Below are 13676 nucleotides of genomic sequence, written 5' to 3' on the forward strand. Positions count from 1 at the left end.
CCCCCAATCCTATGGGAATGATGTTGTACTCACCCGGGGCTAGGTTCTTAACTGTCGGGTATTATTATGGATTTTCGGTTATTTATTGGTTAGAGCGGTTGGGCAGTGGGGGCAAGGGTTAGCCGTTCGGTGACGGTGAAACTGTTGTATGGTCTATTTTGGGCCGTCAGATGGTCTCTCCTGGTCACTAACCGCTGACCGGTGTCAGGCACTGTTAACCTACTCTACCGTTATGTGATTATAGCATGCCTGATTATTTCATTTTTGTTGCATGGTTTGGTATGCACATGGGTTCGGGCTGCATGATGGGATCATCATGATTTGGTTATGCTTGATCACAGACATTTTAGATTGGTCAGGTTGCATCCAGCACGGGCATATGCATCGCGTGTGATTTACTACGTGGGCGGAGCATGGCTTGATGCCTGGATGTATGGGCGCCTTGTATCACGTTGGTGCTCATTACGCCTTGCATTTTATATGCATTGCATGGTTACTGGTAGTTATTAGTTCTCGGACGGGAGTACCGTTCCGAGGGAGCCTTTGGCTCGGCTGTCGGGAGTACCGGCAGGGATACGGGTGACGGGAGTACCGACCCGGGACAGTGCGCACAGGTTTGTGGTGATTTATGTTGCCTTTCAGGGCAGCGACAGGTTGGTATAGGACTTGGGTGCCAGGTGTTCTATGTGGGCCCCAAGGACCGGTATATGTTTTATTATGCGGCACTATTGCGTTGTTGCGTCACATGACTTGTGTGTACATGTGGATTTATATTTGGGGTGATCTTCTCTTCTGTTTCGTTTACAGCTTTCCTTATTATATAAACTTGCTGAGTCTTGCGACTCACCTTGCTTTCCATCATTCCAGGTAAGGGTAAGGCTAAAGTCGAGGGCGAGGACCGTGCCACCTAGCAGCCAGCCGTGTCGGTAGGGTGTACAGTTAGCTGCCCCCGTTTTCTCTGATCTTTTGTTAAGAGTTTTGACTCTCATTTTTGACTGTGCCCGGTTGTTCCTTGTATCTTTTATCGTTGGCACAGATGTCTGTATATTTTTATATACTCCTTGACTGCTGTTCCAGCAGGGTACTTGTAGGCGTGCATGTCTATTGTTTTGCTTCCGCTGTTGTATTTTTCATATGTATGCATGCCAGGGTATTTTTGTCTTGTGTTTGTTTCTCTTCTCTCATGTAGGCGCTCTCGTTCGGATAGATCGGGCGGTTGGGATATCCGGGCAGGGTTGCCTACATTCAATATGAAGCAAACCTTGAATCCTTGAATCCATCTTTTTGGGATGGTAGGGTTGTAAAAATTTGGAACCTAACTCTTATTCACCTGTTGGAATGGGCTTGGGTTAACAGGGCAGCTCCAAGTTCTGCAGTTTGTCGAAATGGTGAATGTGAAACAAAGCCATTGATATTTTGGCGCTGAATGGCCAACCCAAATTTAGCTGTTACAGAACATAGCCTACTTGAATTTCTTGACTTAAAGTGGATTATGTTAGATTTCATCCAATCACATTCATTAATAATTGGTAAAGTTCCTTCAGTGAAACCTGACTATGATTTAGTAGTGGAAACAAAAAGCTAACACTTATCTTTCAGCAACTGAACAGTAGGGATGACCTCTATTAGCAATTTAGCAAACCGAACCACGCAACTTTAAAAGACTTTGATGAATGGCATCACTTAGCAAAGTGACGATGCAATATTGTTTAAATTCTGATCCTAAAAGGTTGCTAAGATTTTATCCAAGTCACCAAGGTCTTTACCCAGTTCTGATTATATCATCTTGCTTGGTGGAAGTAGATAATATATAGACTTAAGATCCAATTTATCTGCAGAGTGTCACCGAATCAGACTTGAACATCTGATCTTTACCCACAACTAGATATTGGTGCAACGTATAGTTTCAGAACCCAGTCATTGAATAGTGTATAAAACAGAACACAAATACTATATATATTATTGCTTTAATATTATATTAAATCGTTGCTTCAATATAATTCTCTTTTTGTTGTCCAGCTTGCAGTAATTTTCTTTTCAAAGATATTGTTTTTTGTTTTTCTGTTGCAATTTTTTCTATTTTGTTTGCTTTTTTTTTTTTTTAAATAATTTTATGTTTGGTCAATATGCTCTGTTTCTATTGTTTTTCTGTAACAATAAAGCAATTTTATGTTTTTCTCTCTTCTAATTGTTTATTTATTTATTTTATAACATTTAGGCTTGAGTTACATGACTAGTACTGAGACTTTGAATTTGAAACAATGTTTCATGTCATGTCGATCGTTAAGAGTTTTAGTATTATGTTGAAATGATTCTAATTATTAATTATTATTATAATGTTAGTTATATATCATTTATGATTTTATAAGTTTGCATGAACACTCTCTGTAGCTCATGTGCCGTGCACCATTGACAACTAAAGTTATATATGAAAGGATTGAGAATTTGAGATCAAAATTTTCTCTTTTTTTTTTTAATAAAAAATTCCTACTTTATCATATTTTTTTAAACTATTTATAATTTCAAACTCTTTTATAAATTACAAACAAAACTAATAAATAAACTCAGTCGTAGCTTGTTTACATTTATAAACTCGTTCACAAGCTCGATTATTACTTGTTTCAAAAATTAATAATTTTTTTACCATATTATTCATGTTATTCAATATTTAAACACAAAAAACACCAATTTTATATATTGTGCATCAAATGAGATGGAACTTGAAATATAAGTGCTTAAGCTTGCGGGCAAGAGGAAACCGTGTTGTGGGTTCAATATTCTACAGCATCTTAATGTATGTACAAGTAGATGGATTTCTATACAAAGAAAAGACAAATAAGAATTACAGGGTGGAAATAGGAACATTTATTTTGGGTACATAGTTCTGTTCACTGTAATAATAAGTTTAAGGAAACTTCTTAAGCACAGACATGGCCATGATTTCAACTTCAACAACTAAAGTGTCGTTGACTATGTATCCTTGTGATGGGTCTTTCAGATGGCTCAATTCCTTCAAGTTCCAGTATCCCCAACAGCCAACTGATTTAGAGAACCCGTCACAACCTGTAAGAGAAAAGCCCATGCAAGTTCAAAGAGAACTTTCTGCTCAATCCAAAAGGTGAAGAAACTGAGACACCATTCAATCAAAGTGCATTTCTATTATTTCTAGTCATATCCATTATATATATATATATATATCTTATATTATCCAGTTACAATATAGCTAACTAGCTAGCTCAGAACTAGAAGATATAGTTTACCTTCTTTCTCATGGTGCGCATGCCCAACCTGGTTCCTTACCCGCAGCTTGTATTTGGCATACAGTTTTCGATGAGGATGAAGCGTTGTATGATCAACCGCAACCAAAAAGAGGGATATATTCTCTCCATTTGAATTTTGTCGTCCTCTAGGATACAACGATAGCTTCCTGAGTTTTAAAGGAAAAGCCACGTTAAGTATAAGTAGTATGCCCTACTTTGGAACAGTTCAATCACATCAAGATCAATATGCATTTTCCTTTCCTTTTCCTACCATAAATTAATTCTCTAATTCCAAACTAAACATTGGGTAAAGACTGCATATAATACCACTTGTGTTCCCCCACTTTGAACTCCTCAGAGAAAAGACAAGTGTCGGTGATTGTTGAGAACTTGTCAATCTTCCATGTGAAGGTGTTATCGCTGGGTTCTTTCACTATGGATAAACACTCCCCTTTGCCATCATATTTGATGACGAAAACCTCCGCTCCAAATTCACAACAGTCACCAAGGAGGTACCCTCTTTGTGCGTTTTCGAAGCAGTCAAGCGAAAGGAATTGGGGAAAACCCCATTCTGTCTTCATGGCACGAAAGCATCTCGTTTTACCGTCAACATCTACACTACATAAAAGTTTAGGCAACTAAACTCCGATATCACAGATAAAAAAAAAAAAAAAAAATTCCAACGAAATTATGAAAATTAACAGTGACCTTGGACAGTTAAATAGTTGTCTTGTATATGATTGGAGACAAATAATTTGAATTGCACATGCACCTCCCAACCAGGAGGAAGACCATTTGTATCCCTTATAACTAAGTAGAGTGATACGTGACCATGTCCATTTCTCTTCTTATCTCCATTTGGATAAAGGCACAATCCCCTGAAACCCATTAAAGAAAGCCTTCAATTTTTATGGGATACTACTTACTGACTTACCAAGTTAAATAATATTAAATACTAAATTATGTAGGAAAAATATCAGACACACCACTTATAGCCACCGGATTCAAAATCATCAGACTCCCATTTTTCAACCTTAAATTCGGAGAGCAATGAGAAAGACTCTATTTTGAGGAGGTAGTGAGCCGGCCGAACATGTCTCATGGATCTTGAAACTCCTGTGAGTGATGCAATCAAAGCAATTCCAACACAAAATTGCAGCTTATTAAATATCGTATGATGATGGAAAGAATGCATTATTATTATTATTATTATTGTTGTTGTTGTTGTTGTGTGTGAAGTGGCACCAATAAAGATGATTCATAATCACATACATACCTAATACACCATCAACGTCAGAAATCTTTTGTGTACCCATCTCTGACGCTTACTACCGTAACTGGAGCAAATATTAAATTAGTTCATAGATATATCATCAGGGTTTGAGTGTGTGTGTGTCATCAAAAGAAAGAAGAATTGATGGCAGCTTATGTATTACTAAACTAGGGAACTGACGGAAAAAACAGTCCTAAACTAGGCCCAGGCGATTAAGAAACAAAATTGTTATAAAATTACAGGAAAGATCAAACATTCCCAACTTTTTAATCATTCTGCTCTTCCCAAAGACACAAACAAACCAACAGACACTACCCTCTGAAAAACAGATCTAATTCTCTTATACACCGTGGCCAGCTTGCCCTAACCAAGACTTGATCATCGTTATCAGTGAGACCCCGAAGAAACAAGGACTGACCTTACTTGGAATGGAGCCGCCATCTGAGCACATGAGCGACTAGTAGGTGATTGACTATTTTCCTTTACTCCACTCACACTCTCTCCGACGCCCTAATTTCAGACACCGTGACTCGCACTATTCTTTATGAAATCGAAAACTTGAACAGAGAATAGTAAATCTTACACTGTATCATTATCATTTATTATTTAAGCATCTCAATTAACTATGAACATTGTCCAGTGAACCGAAATTCATCATAAAATTACAATGTTCGAAATTAATCAAAACACAAAAGAAAAAAACATAAGGTTTCCATGCACAAGTCTAGTGAAGTGAGATGTATGTGCTTAGTTCGAAGCATGTCTAGGGTATATATAGTTAGAATCACCTATCACAATCCTTACCGTCTGGATCGATTCCAATCTACAATTATAAAAATATCAATGGATTAGTTTATCCCAAACTTAGTGAGAGTGAGACGTACGTGCTATAATATAAGGTTTCAAATGTACAAATCTAGTGAAATGAGGTGTTTGTGTTGTAGTTTGGACTGTATCTAGGGTACATCCAATTAGAATCTCCTACCAAGATCCTTATTGTTAGGGTTGATGCCAACCTATAATTCTAAAAATATTAAGGGGTAAGTATTAAAGACTTAATGAGAGATAAAGAGTATTATAATGGGAGAAATATAACATTAATGTATTGAAAGATAAATTATCACATCGTGTCATGCCAAATAGTAATTAAGACAATGTAGGAGATAAAAAATAAACATGCATATTTAAAAATAAACAAGTTAGAACCATAATTCATATATTCATTAACTTAAAAAGGCAAAATGACTCTCACCCACAAATTATTTTTCGGTGAAATCACTCACGTTTGATTTGAACATAATGGCGTAATCTTTCATGCCTAATGTGAACATGATGGCAAAACCTTTTACGCCAACAAGGGTGGACCAACTCTCACTCAAATATATAGGTGGTGCACCATGCACCAACAACCAACTTTTATTGTAGTTAGAAATATATAGTTCTAATTAATTATTTTGTTTAAGACATATTTTATGTTATTATTTAAGCTCGAAAGACAACATGTAATGAATAGGATATAAGTATCAACTTGTATAAATCAAGGCAACATGAATTATATTTTTCTTAAATGTAAATTAAAGAAAATGAAATTAGCTATAAGTGTCAACAGGCACGCACAGAGTCAACAACATGGATCTATTTTTTCTAAATGCAATTTTAAGAAATATTATCATGATAGTATATTAAGAATACAATGATGATTAGCAATATACATGAAGCAAATGTTACTATAATACAAATTACACATTCATATTGTTGTATTAAATTTGAAATTCCTTCATTTGCCTCTTAGTTGGGTCGAATCAAAACCACTTAATAAAAATATTAAACTACATGAGAATTAAATAAAAAAAATGTGAGATCTAAAATATTTCCAACAATATAAAATGTTTATCCTAAATAACTAACGGATCACAAATGGTACGAGTGTGAAAAATAGAGTGAAGTGAATATAATTCTAATGCTGAACTTTTAAGAAAATTAGTTGTGCATTAATAAAATGTGTTGATTAAATTTAGAATTTTTTGAAGATAAACTTGGGTTCGATCTGAAATAAAATTGGACTTGATCCAAATTAAATTTCTTTTAGTTACAAAATTAAAATAAGAATTGGTTAAGAATTGGATGTGGCTAACCAAATGTAATATACATCTATTTAGAAAGTCAATAAATCATAAGTTAATATAAATAAATTGAGAAATAGATGAACATGAGTATGAGAAAAATGTTCTCTTGTTTGCGTTAACATAAAATTTGCTCAGTGTAGGTAAACTGAAAGATGGGGTATATCCCCCCTCCCCTCCTCCTTAGATGCTTGTTCGGACAAATTTGACATAAGTAGGAATAAATTTGTACCATAAGATAGTTTTAATATCATGTATTAAATAATAAGCATTGAAATTGCCTATTTCAATCACCTTTATCAATTTGGACATTAAATAAATATGGATTGTATTAAATCAAGAATTAGATAATCATTGAAATTGATTATCTCAATTATTTTTTATCAATTTAGATATTAAATTAATTCTGGAATAATTTGGAGCAATCAGGTGCAGCCTATACATGGATTGGATTAGGCTTGCACCAACCAACCAAACACTCAAAATTAATTTTTAGGGTTTGGAAATTTGGCTGCCAAGCTGTGCGCGTGTGAGGGGGTTGGGGAAGGGAGTTTCAGCAAGCGGCGGTGGCTTGGCTTCCGACCACTCTCGTCGGAGGCCGCCAAGCCACGGCCATCTTGCTGTTTGGGGCTAGGATTCATCGCGAAGAAGAAGAAGAAGCCGACGCAGAGGAAGCAGAAGAAGAAGACGACGCAGAGGAAGCAGAAGAAGAAGCAAGATCGGACATGGCGTCCGAGAAGACAAGACCGAACCGCGGGAAGGCAAAGGGGATTCGAAGCCACGAACCAAGATACCATCAATCTTGGCCATGGCGCAACCCCACACAGAATTAAAATCACCGGAATGACGGCACAGGGCTACTTTCTTACCTGCGATTTCCGGCCACCCACAGCACTCAGAAGAAGAAGTCGAGCGAGAGAGAGAGAGAGGGCAGAAGATAGCGCAAGAGAAAGAGCGAGAAGAGGGAGTCGGTTTTGCTGAATAAATCTTGCAAGAGGGGACGACGTTGCTGCCATGGAAGAAAAGGTACGAGATTCCCGATTCGTGAATGGGGGATGAAAAGGTGGAAGGTTGATCGACGCCTCGAAGGAAGGAATCAGCGGCTGTGGAAGAGCCTAAGAGGAAGGGAGCTTGAAGCCCTAGGGCTCCCTTTGCACATGGGCTCGGCTCCTCAGGCCTTCTCGATGATAAGGCCAGAAATCGGGCCTTACACTCTCCTCCTAAGACTATCTCGAGCAAGCTTCCTCATTCAACTTCCTATTATATTATAAATAGTTTATTTCTTATTTTAATTTTACCTCAAAAATTGTGTTTGCTCTAGCTAGAGATGTGTAAAAAAATTGACACACCACGAAAATCAGCCAGACCGAACCGGACCACATCGATCCAGTCGATTTTTTCATCAAAGCAGTCGAAAATGGTTTGCTATATGCCCAAACCATGGTTTACACAATTTGAGCCCTTGGTGGTCCGATTCTTCATATTTTCGTGTATAATAAATATTATAATTATATAAATTATTATTAAATTAATAAAGAATTGTCGTTAGCATTAATTAAAGATACACGCATGCCAATGCCATTTATCTCCTTTGCATTAATTAAAGCTGTGAACTGCCAATGCCATTAAGACTTGTCCTTTGCATTAATTAAATGCTAATGCCAATGCCATTTTGACTCAACCCTTTTGTAACGACTCATTTTTATTTATGGGCGCTACCGATAAATAATCGACTGGATTACTCACCCGACGAATCGCAACTGAAGGGTTGAATTATGTTTCAATAGGAAACGCCCTAGGTGGGAACTAGACTTCGTCATTCCCTTCGCTCCACTCAAGAATAGGTCCCAACTTAAACAAGAAAATTCAACGGACCGAGACCCGAAACCTGAGTGAGCTTCATCTCACTTCAACTCGCCTCATAGCAAGCCAGAGGTGACCCAGGCACAAAACTAGTATAACAACACTTCGCTGAGTATTAGGAATTTATGAGAACATACTTCGCTGGTCTTTACTTGGTTCGAACTTGGCTTCAACAACTAAAACCACATCCACAACACGTAGACTCACAATCATCTATCACACCATTATGATTACAACAACTAGATATCTTTAGTGCTCAATATCGCTTACATTTAATTACATAAATACATATATGAAAATACATGAGAGTACACAATAACACATCTCAAGCAACAAGCTAATTGCCACGACAGCGTTCCGGCACCATCCCTGCTTGCATCTGGACTCACATAATCTACACATGAGGTAAAATCTCATGAGTCATAAAGACTCAGTAAGGGTGCAATGAATGTAAATATGAATATAACCATATTTAAGTATGCCAAACGCATGCAAATGAGACTAGGCTCACACATCCTCACAAACCCACCAAGGTTGGAAGTATCAACCTATCGGCCCCCACAACACTAGTCCTTCGTATGGCCATTGGTCCACTAGATCTTGCATCACACAAGTAACAACCACTACATGCAAATGCTACATAAAAACATTATCAAACACATTTACCAACTTGTAAGGTCACCTCCACATGGGGCCATCCCTTACCTGGCTCGAAGCTTCATCTTTGCCTCGACGAGAACACCAGCCAGAACTCCAAGCTCTTCTAGGATCACTGCCTTCCCGGTCGAACCTAGAGGCAAACACACAAAAATCCAACCAAACATTAACATCCGGCATTCAACCAATGCCCTCAACTTCGCCACACATCGCAAAACTCACCCGGCAACAACTTCCAATCAACCCTACCCGAGGATTCAATCCAACCAATACTATACAATTTATTATCTCATTTAATGAAAATAACTAGGAAAGAATTAACTCAATTTACCTCGATTAATTCTGGAGAAGACATCGGGAAAACGCTTACCCGACGTTGCTTCCTTGGCTGTAAATCTTGAGCCCAAATCTCATTTTCGGCCTCCAGCACGCTCCTCGGGCCCCAAATTAATTTCCAAAACTTTCCCTAATTTTTCTGAAATTTTTAGCTATTTTTCCTTATTTTTTTCTCCTTTATTTCCCGTTCTTTTATTTTCTTTTATTTCTTTTTTTTTTATTTTTCCTTTTCTCTTCTACTATTCATCTCCTCCTACCTCTCGCGCCTTCTCCCCTACGTGTGCCTTCTCTTCATCTTCCTCAGCGCTGACCACCGGCCATTGCCGCTCGCCGCCGAGGCCTGCCTCCAGCACCGCCAGACTTCCCGACCACATCGTCGCTGCCACCAGCCGCTGCCATCAGAGTGAGCAGCCACCACGACCAAGCTTCCTCTACGATGCAACTGCCGGCTGCCATGGCCAACCACAGAGCTCCTGGCCGCCTCAGCCGTTCTGTCTTCCGTCGCGAGGACCTTGCTGATCACCACCGGCGCCATCGCGATCCAGCTCGTGAGCTTGCTGGACCAACTCCACCCGACGCTACCTCAATCGCCATTGCTGCTTGCTTCAATCGTCGGCCATGGCAGCTACTGCCATGGCCGAACTTCACTCTTTCTCACAAATGCTCTCTCTCTCGCGGACTCTCTCTCTCTCGCGCGCGATGCCTCTCTCGGCCATGCCATCTCTCGGATGCTCTGCCCTCTCATTTCAAATTTACAGAGACATTCACTAGGAAGCTTCAAGAAGCTTCCTCACACGGCTATATATATATATACATAAATACAATTTTTAATCCCCCTATTATTACCATAATTCCAATCAAGAATATAATAATTACACTTATGAATTTTCTATAGTTGCTCTTGAACCCTCCCAAGACTTTAAATTATACCACTAAACTACACCAAAACTCGATTTATCAAAATTAAGAACTGACCGCTACTTAGGAATATCGACCTTGTCCCTACGCCTGCACGAGACTTTTATTCGACCCGAAAACACTTAAGGGTTGCCTTACTTAGAAAATCGAACCACCCCTAGGGTCCCCTCAGCTTCCAAGAGGTCCCATTCAACTATTCGGTATTGGCACCCACTCGGGCTTATACAGAATTTATTCTGAAAATTATTTTCGGTCGGACCTCTTCCAGCGTCACTATCCTCATCTCGAGACTCTCATCAATCTCTTGCCATCTTCCCTGGACATCCAAGTCCCGAGGCATTCCCTGCCATCAATTCGACAATTTTTATTAATTAATTTCTCGAAACCGACCCTTGGACTTCCCGGACCACCCGAGGTCCTTTCAAAATAATAAAAAATTATTTATTCTCAATACCATGTAATACCAGGTATTACACATTCTCTCTCTCCTGCAACACAAGTGACGCATTGACGCCCCCATCTCTCTCTCTCTCTCTCTCTCACACACATTCTCTCTCTGCTCCCACAACTTATCTGTCCCACAATTCTCTCTCACACTCTCTCTGCCCGACACAACTGATACCTCTATTTCTCAATTCTCTCTCTCTCTCACATTATCTCTCTCTCGCTTTTTGCTCCCATAGCCTCTCTTCCATCGCTGCAACTGCCTTCCATCGTCGTGAGCTCCACCGCCGATATCTTCACTGCCCCCTACTGTCACCATCCATAACGCTGTAGCCGATGGTCGATGGCTCGTTGCATCTCGCTCGGTGGTCGGCAGTCACTATTGTGTGGGCTACCCAACACCCCTACTTCTCTCTCGTGCTCGTTCTCGCTCACTACCACTGTAAGTTATCTCCTTTAGTGCTCTATTGGGTTTTGAGTTTCAGGCTTTAGGACTATTCTATGGATTTGGTTTAGATATATGGTCGTTGCTTGCTTTTGATCAATATTACATCAGACCGCGAAAATCGCACTAGACCGCATCGCAAATTGCGGTGCGATTTGGTGCGATTTTTGTGAACCAAAATGAACCATGCGGTTTGGTTTAATGCCAAACCGCATGTGCAATTTGGCATGTTAAAAATACTCTAAACTGCCCAAATCCCACCGTGAACACCCTTAGCTCAGGCAACACTCTCTATTATCTTCTCTATTTAACTCCCTATTTCATTTCTTTATCAATAAACTTCAATTTTATTTATTTTACCTTAGATAAATGTTTAACTACTATAAAATTTTATTATTTATTTTATAATTTAATAATAAATATTATGATATTAAATATTAATAATATTTAATATATTTTAAAAATCAATTTACTAATTTTATAAAAAATAATTATTTAACAAAATATAATTTAATAACAAAATTAAGATTTTAGTATGATAAAATTAAAATTCCAACAACGGTCATATTCCAACGGCTATATTCCAACGGTCATATTCCAACAGCCATATTCTTACAGTTTATAAATAAATGATCCATTTGGTTAAACAATTTACAACCCACAAATCTAAAACACCAACTCACATTAACCACCATATCCAACATCAACCGTATGTTCTTCCAAATGATCCATGAAGAAGTTCAAGACGATGAAGAAGAAGAGGCTATTGTTACAGCATTAGTTGAACACCATAACACTATAAGAAAAATCAGTTTTAGTGACGGGTTTTGTGACGGGGATGCTCCCGTCACTAATTTGTGACAGGTTTAGTGATGGAAAGCCGTCGTTTAGTGACGGTAAAAAATTACCGTCACTATTTTGTGACGGGATATGTATCCCGTGACAAAATAGTGACGGAAAATAATCTCTCGTCGCAAATCAGCGACGGGAGCGAGATGTCCCGTCGCAGAACTGCGACGGAACATCAATCCCGTCGCAGTTCTGCGACGGGACCGACGTCCCGTCTCAGTTCTGCGACGGGACTGACGCGTCCCGTCGCAATCTGCGACGGGGCGTCAGTCCCGTCGCAGAACTGCGACGGGACGGGACTGACTCGTCCCGTTGCAATCTTGCCTTTAAAAATCCCCCCCTTCTTTCCCCCTCCACACTTAACGCCCCCCCTCCCTCCCTCCCATTCTCTCAGTGTCTTGCCCCCCCTTCTTTCCCCCTCCACACTTAACGCCCCCCCTCCCTCCCGTTCTCTCACTGTCCCATTTTCATCCTCTTCACATTCCTTGGTTCTTCTTCTTCTTCAGTTAATTTCGTTGCTCTCAAGTAAGTATTTTATGTTTTTTTATTTTATTTTAGTTTTTATTATATTCTGTTAGTTTAATTATAATTTATTTGTGTTAGTTTAGTTGTAGTTATTTTATTTTTGTGTTAGTTTAGTTGTAGTTATTTTATTTTTATATTAATTAGTTTAGTTTAGTTTAGTTTAGTTTTAGTTTAGTTTTAGTTTAATTGTTTATATTATTTGTAATGCTTAAAAATTAAAATGTAAATAACTATAATTAAATAATTAAACTACAACTAATTAATTATTTAGTTATTTAGATATGTGACTAGCAAACCCGTCATGTGTAAATAATGTTTTTTTTTTTTTTTTAAGTTTAGATATATTTTTAATGAAAAATATTGTAATTTTAAATAAAATACATAAAAAATTATATACTAAAAATAAATTTACTATTTAAGAAAGTATATATTTTATTGTCATAAGAAAATATTTAAGTGTATACATTAAAAAATTAAAAAAATTCTATTAAAAATATAAAAGAATTCTATTTAAAATATAAAAAATAAAAAATAAAAAATAAAATTTTAATTAAAAATTTTAAAACTAACATATGAAATAAATTAGATAATTATTTTTAAAATTAAAAAGGTATAGATTAAGATTATTATTTAAAATAAAACACTAAAATTGAAAAATAATATGAGAAATTAATTAGATAAATATTTAAATTAAAATATATAAGAAATGCAATATTAAAAATAAAATACAATAAAAAAATAAACACTAAAAATACCCTACCGAATATATTTTCTTAAAAATTAAGGACTAAAAATACAAAATAAAATTTTACCATGAAAAGTTATTAATTTTTATAACAATAAATTTAACCTTAATATTTTTAATAACTCAACGAAAATAAAATAAAAAATGTAACAAATCAAAATTTGAATAATTGTTTAAGTAGTAAAGGAAATAAAAGTTTAAATTGCGTTAGTTTTATTTAATAGGTAATTTATTTTTG

The 13676-nt window shown here is 37.2% G+C and overlaps 1 protein-coding gene across 2 annotated transcripts in view; it reads right to left on the reverse strand.

Moving 5' to 3' along the window:
• Nucleotides 1–2752: 2752 nt before the first annotated feature.
• Nucleotides 2753–13676, reverse strand: part of LOC127788937 (uncharacterized) — an 88001-nt gene continuing 77077 nt past the window's right edge. The window contains exons 1-7 of one of the 2 annotated variants that reach the window (XM_052317655.1): nt 7526–7860; nt 4537–4597; nt 4247–4376; nt 3969–4138; nt 3588–3873; nt 3261–3427; nt 2753–3063 (exon numbers count right to left, since the gene is read on the reverse strand). In XM_052317655.1, the coding sequence (XP_052173615.1) occupies nt 2906–3063; nt 3261–3427; nt 3588–3873; nt 3969–4138; nt 4247–4376; nt 4537–4576 (951 nt within the window). In that variant the 5' untranslated portion in view covers nt 4577–4597; nt 7526–7860 and the 3' untranslated portion in view covers nt 2753–2905. Of the gene's footprint in view, nt 3064–3260; nt 3428–3587; nt 3874–3968; nt 4139–4246; nt 4377–4536; nt 4598–7525; nt 7861–13676 lie in introns of those variants that run through there. The other variant, XM_052317662.1, reaches the window with a different exon arrangement.

Source organism: Diospyros lotus, chromosome 1 (assembly GCF_014633365.1).
Source record: "Diospyros lotus cultivar Yz01 chromosome 1, ASM1463336v1, whole genome shotgun sequence".
NCBI classification, from domain to species: Eukaryota; Viridiplantae; Streptophyta; class Magnoliopsida; order Ericales; family Ebenaceae; genus Diospyros; species Diospyros lotus.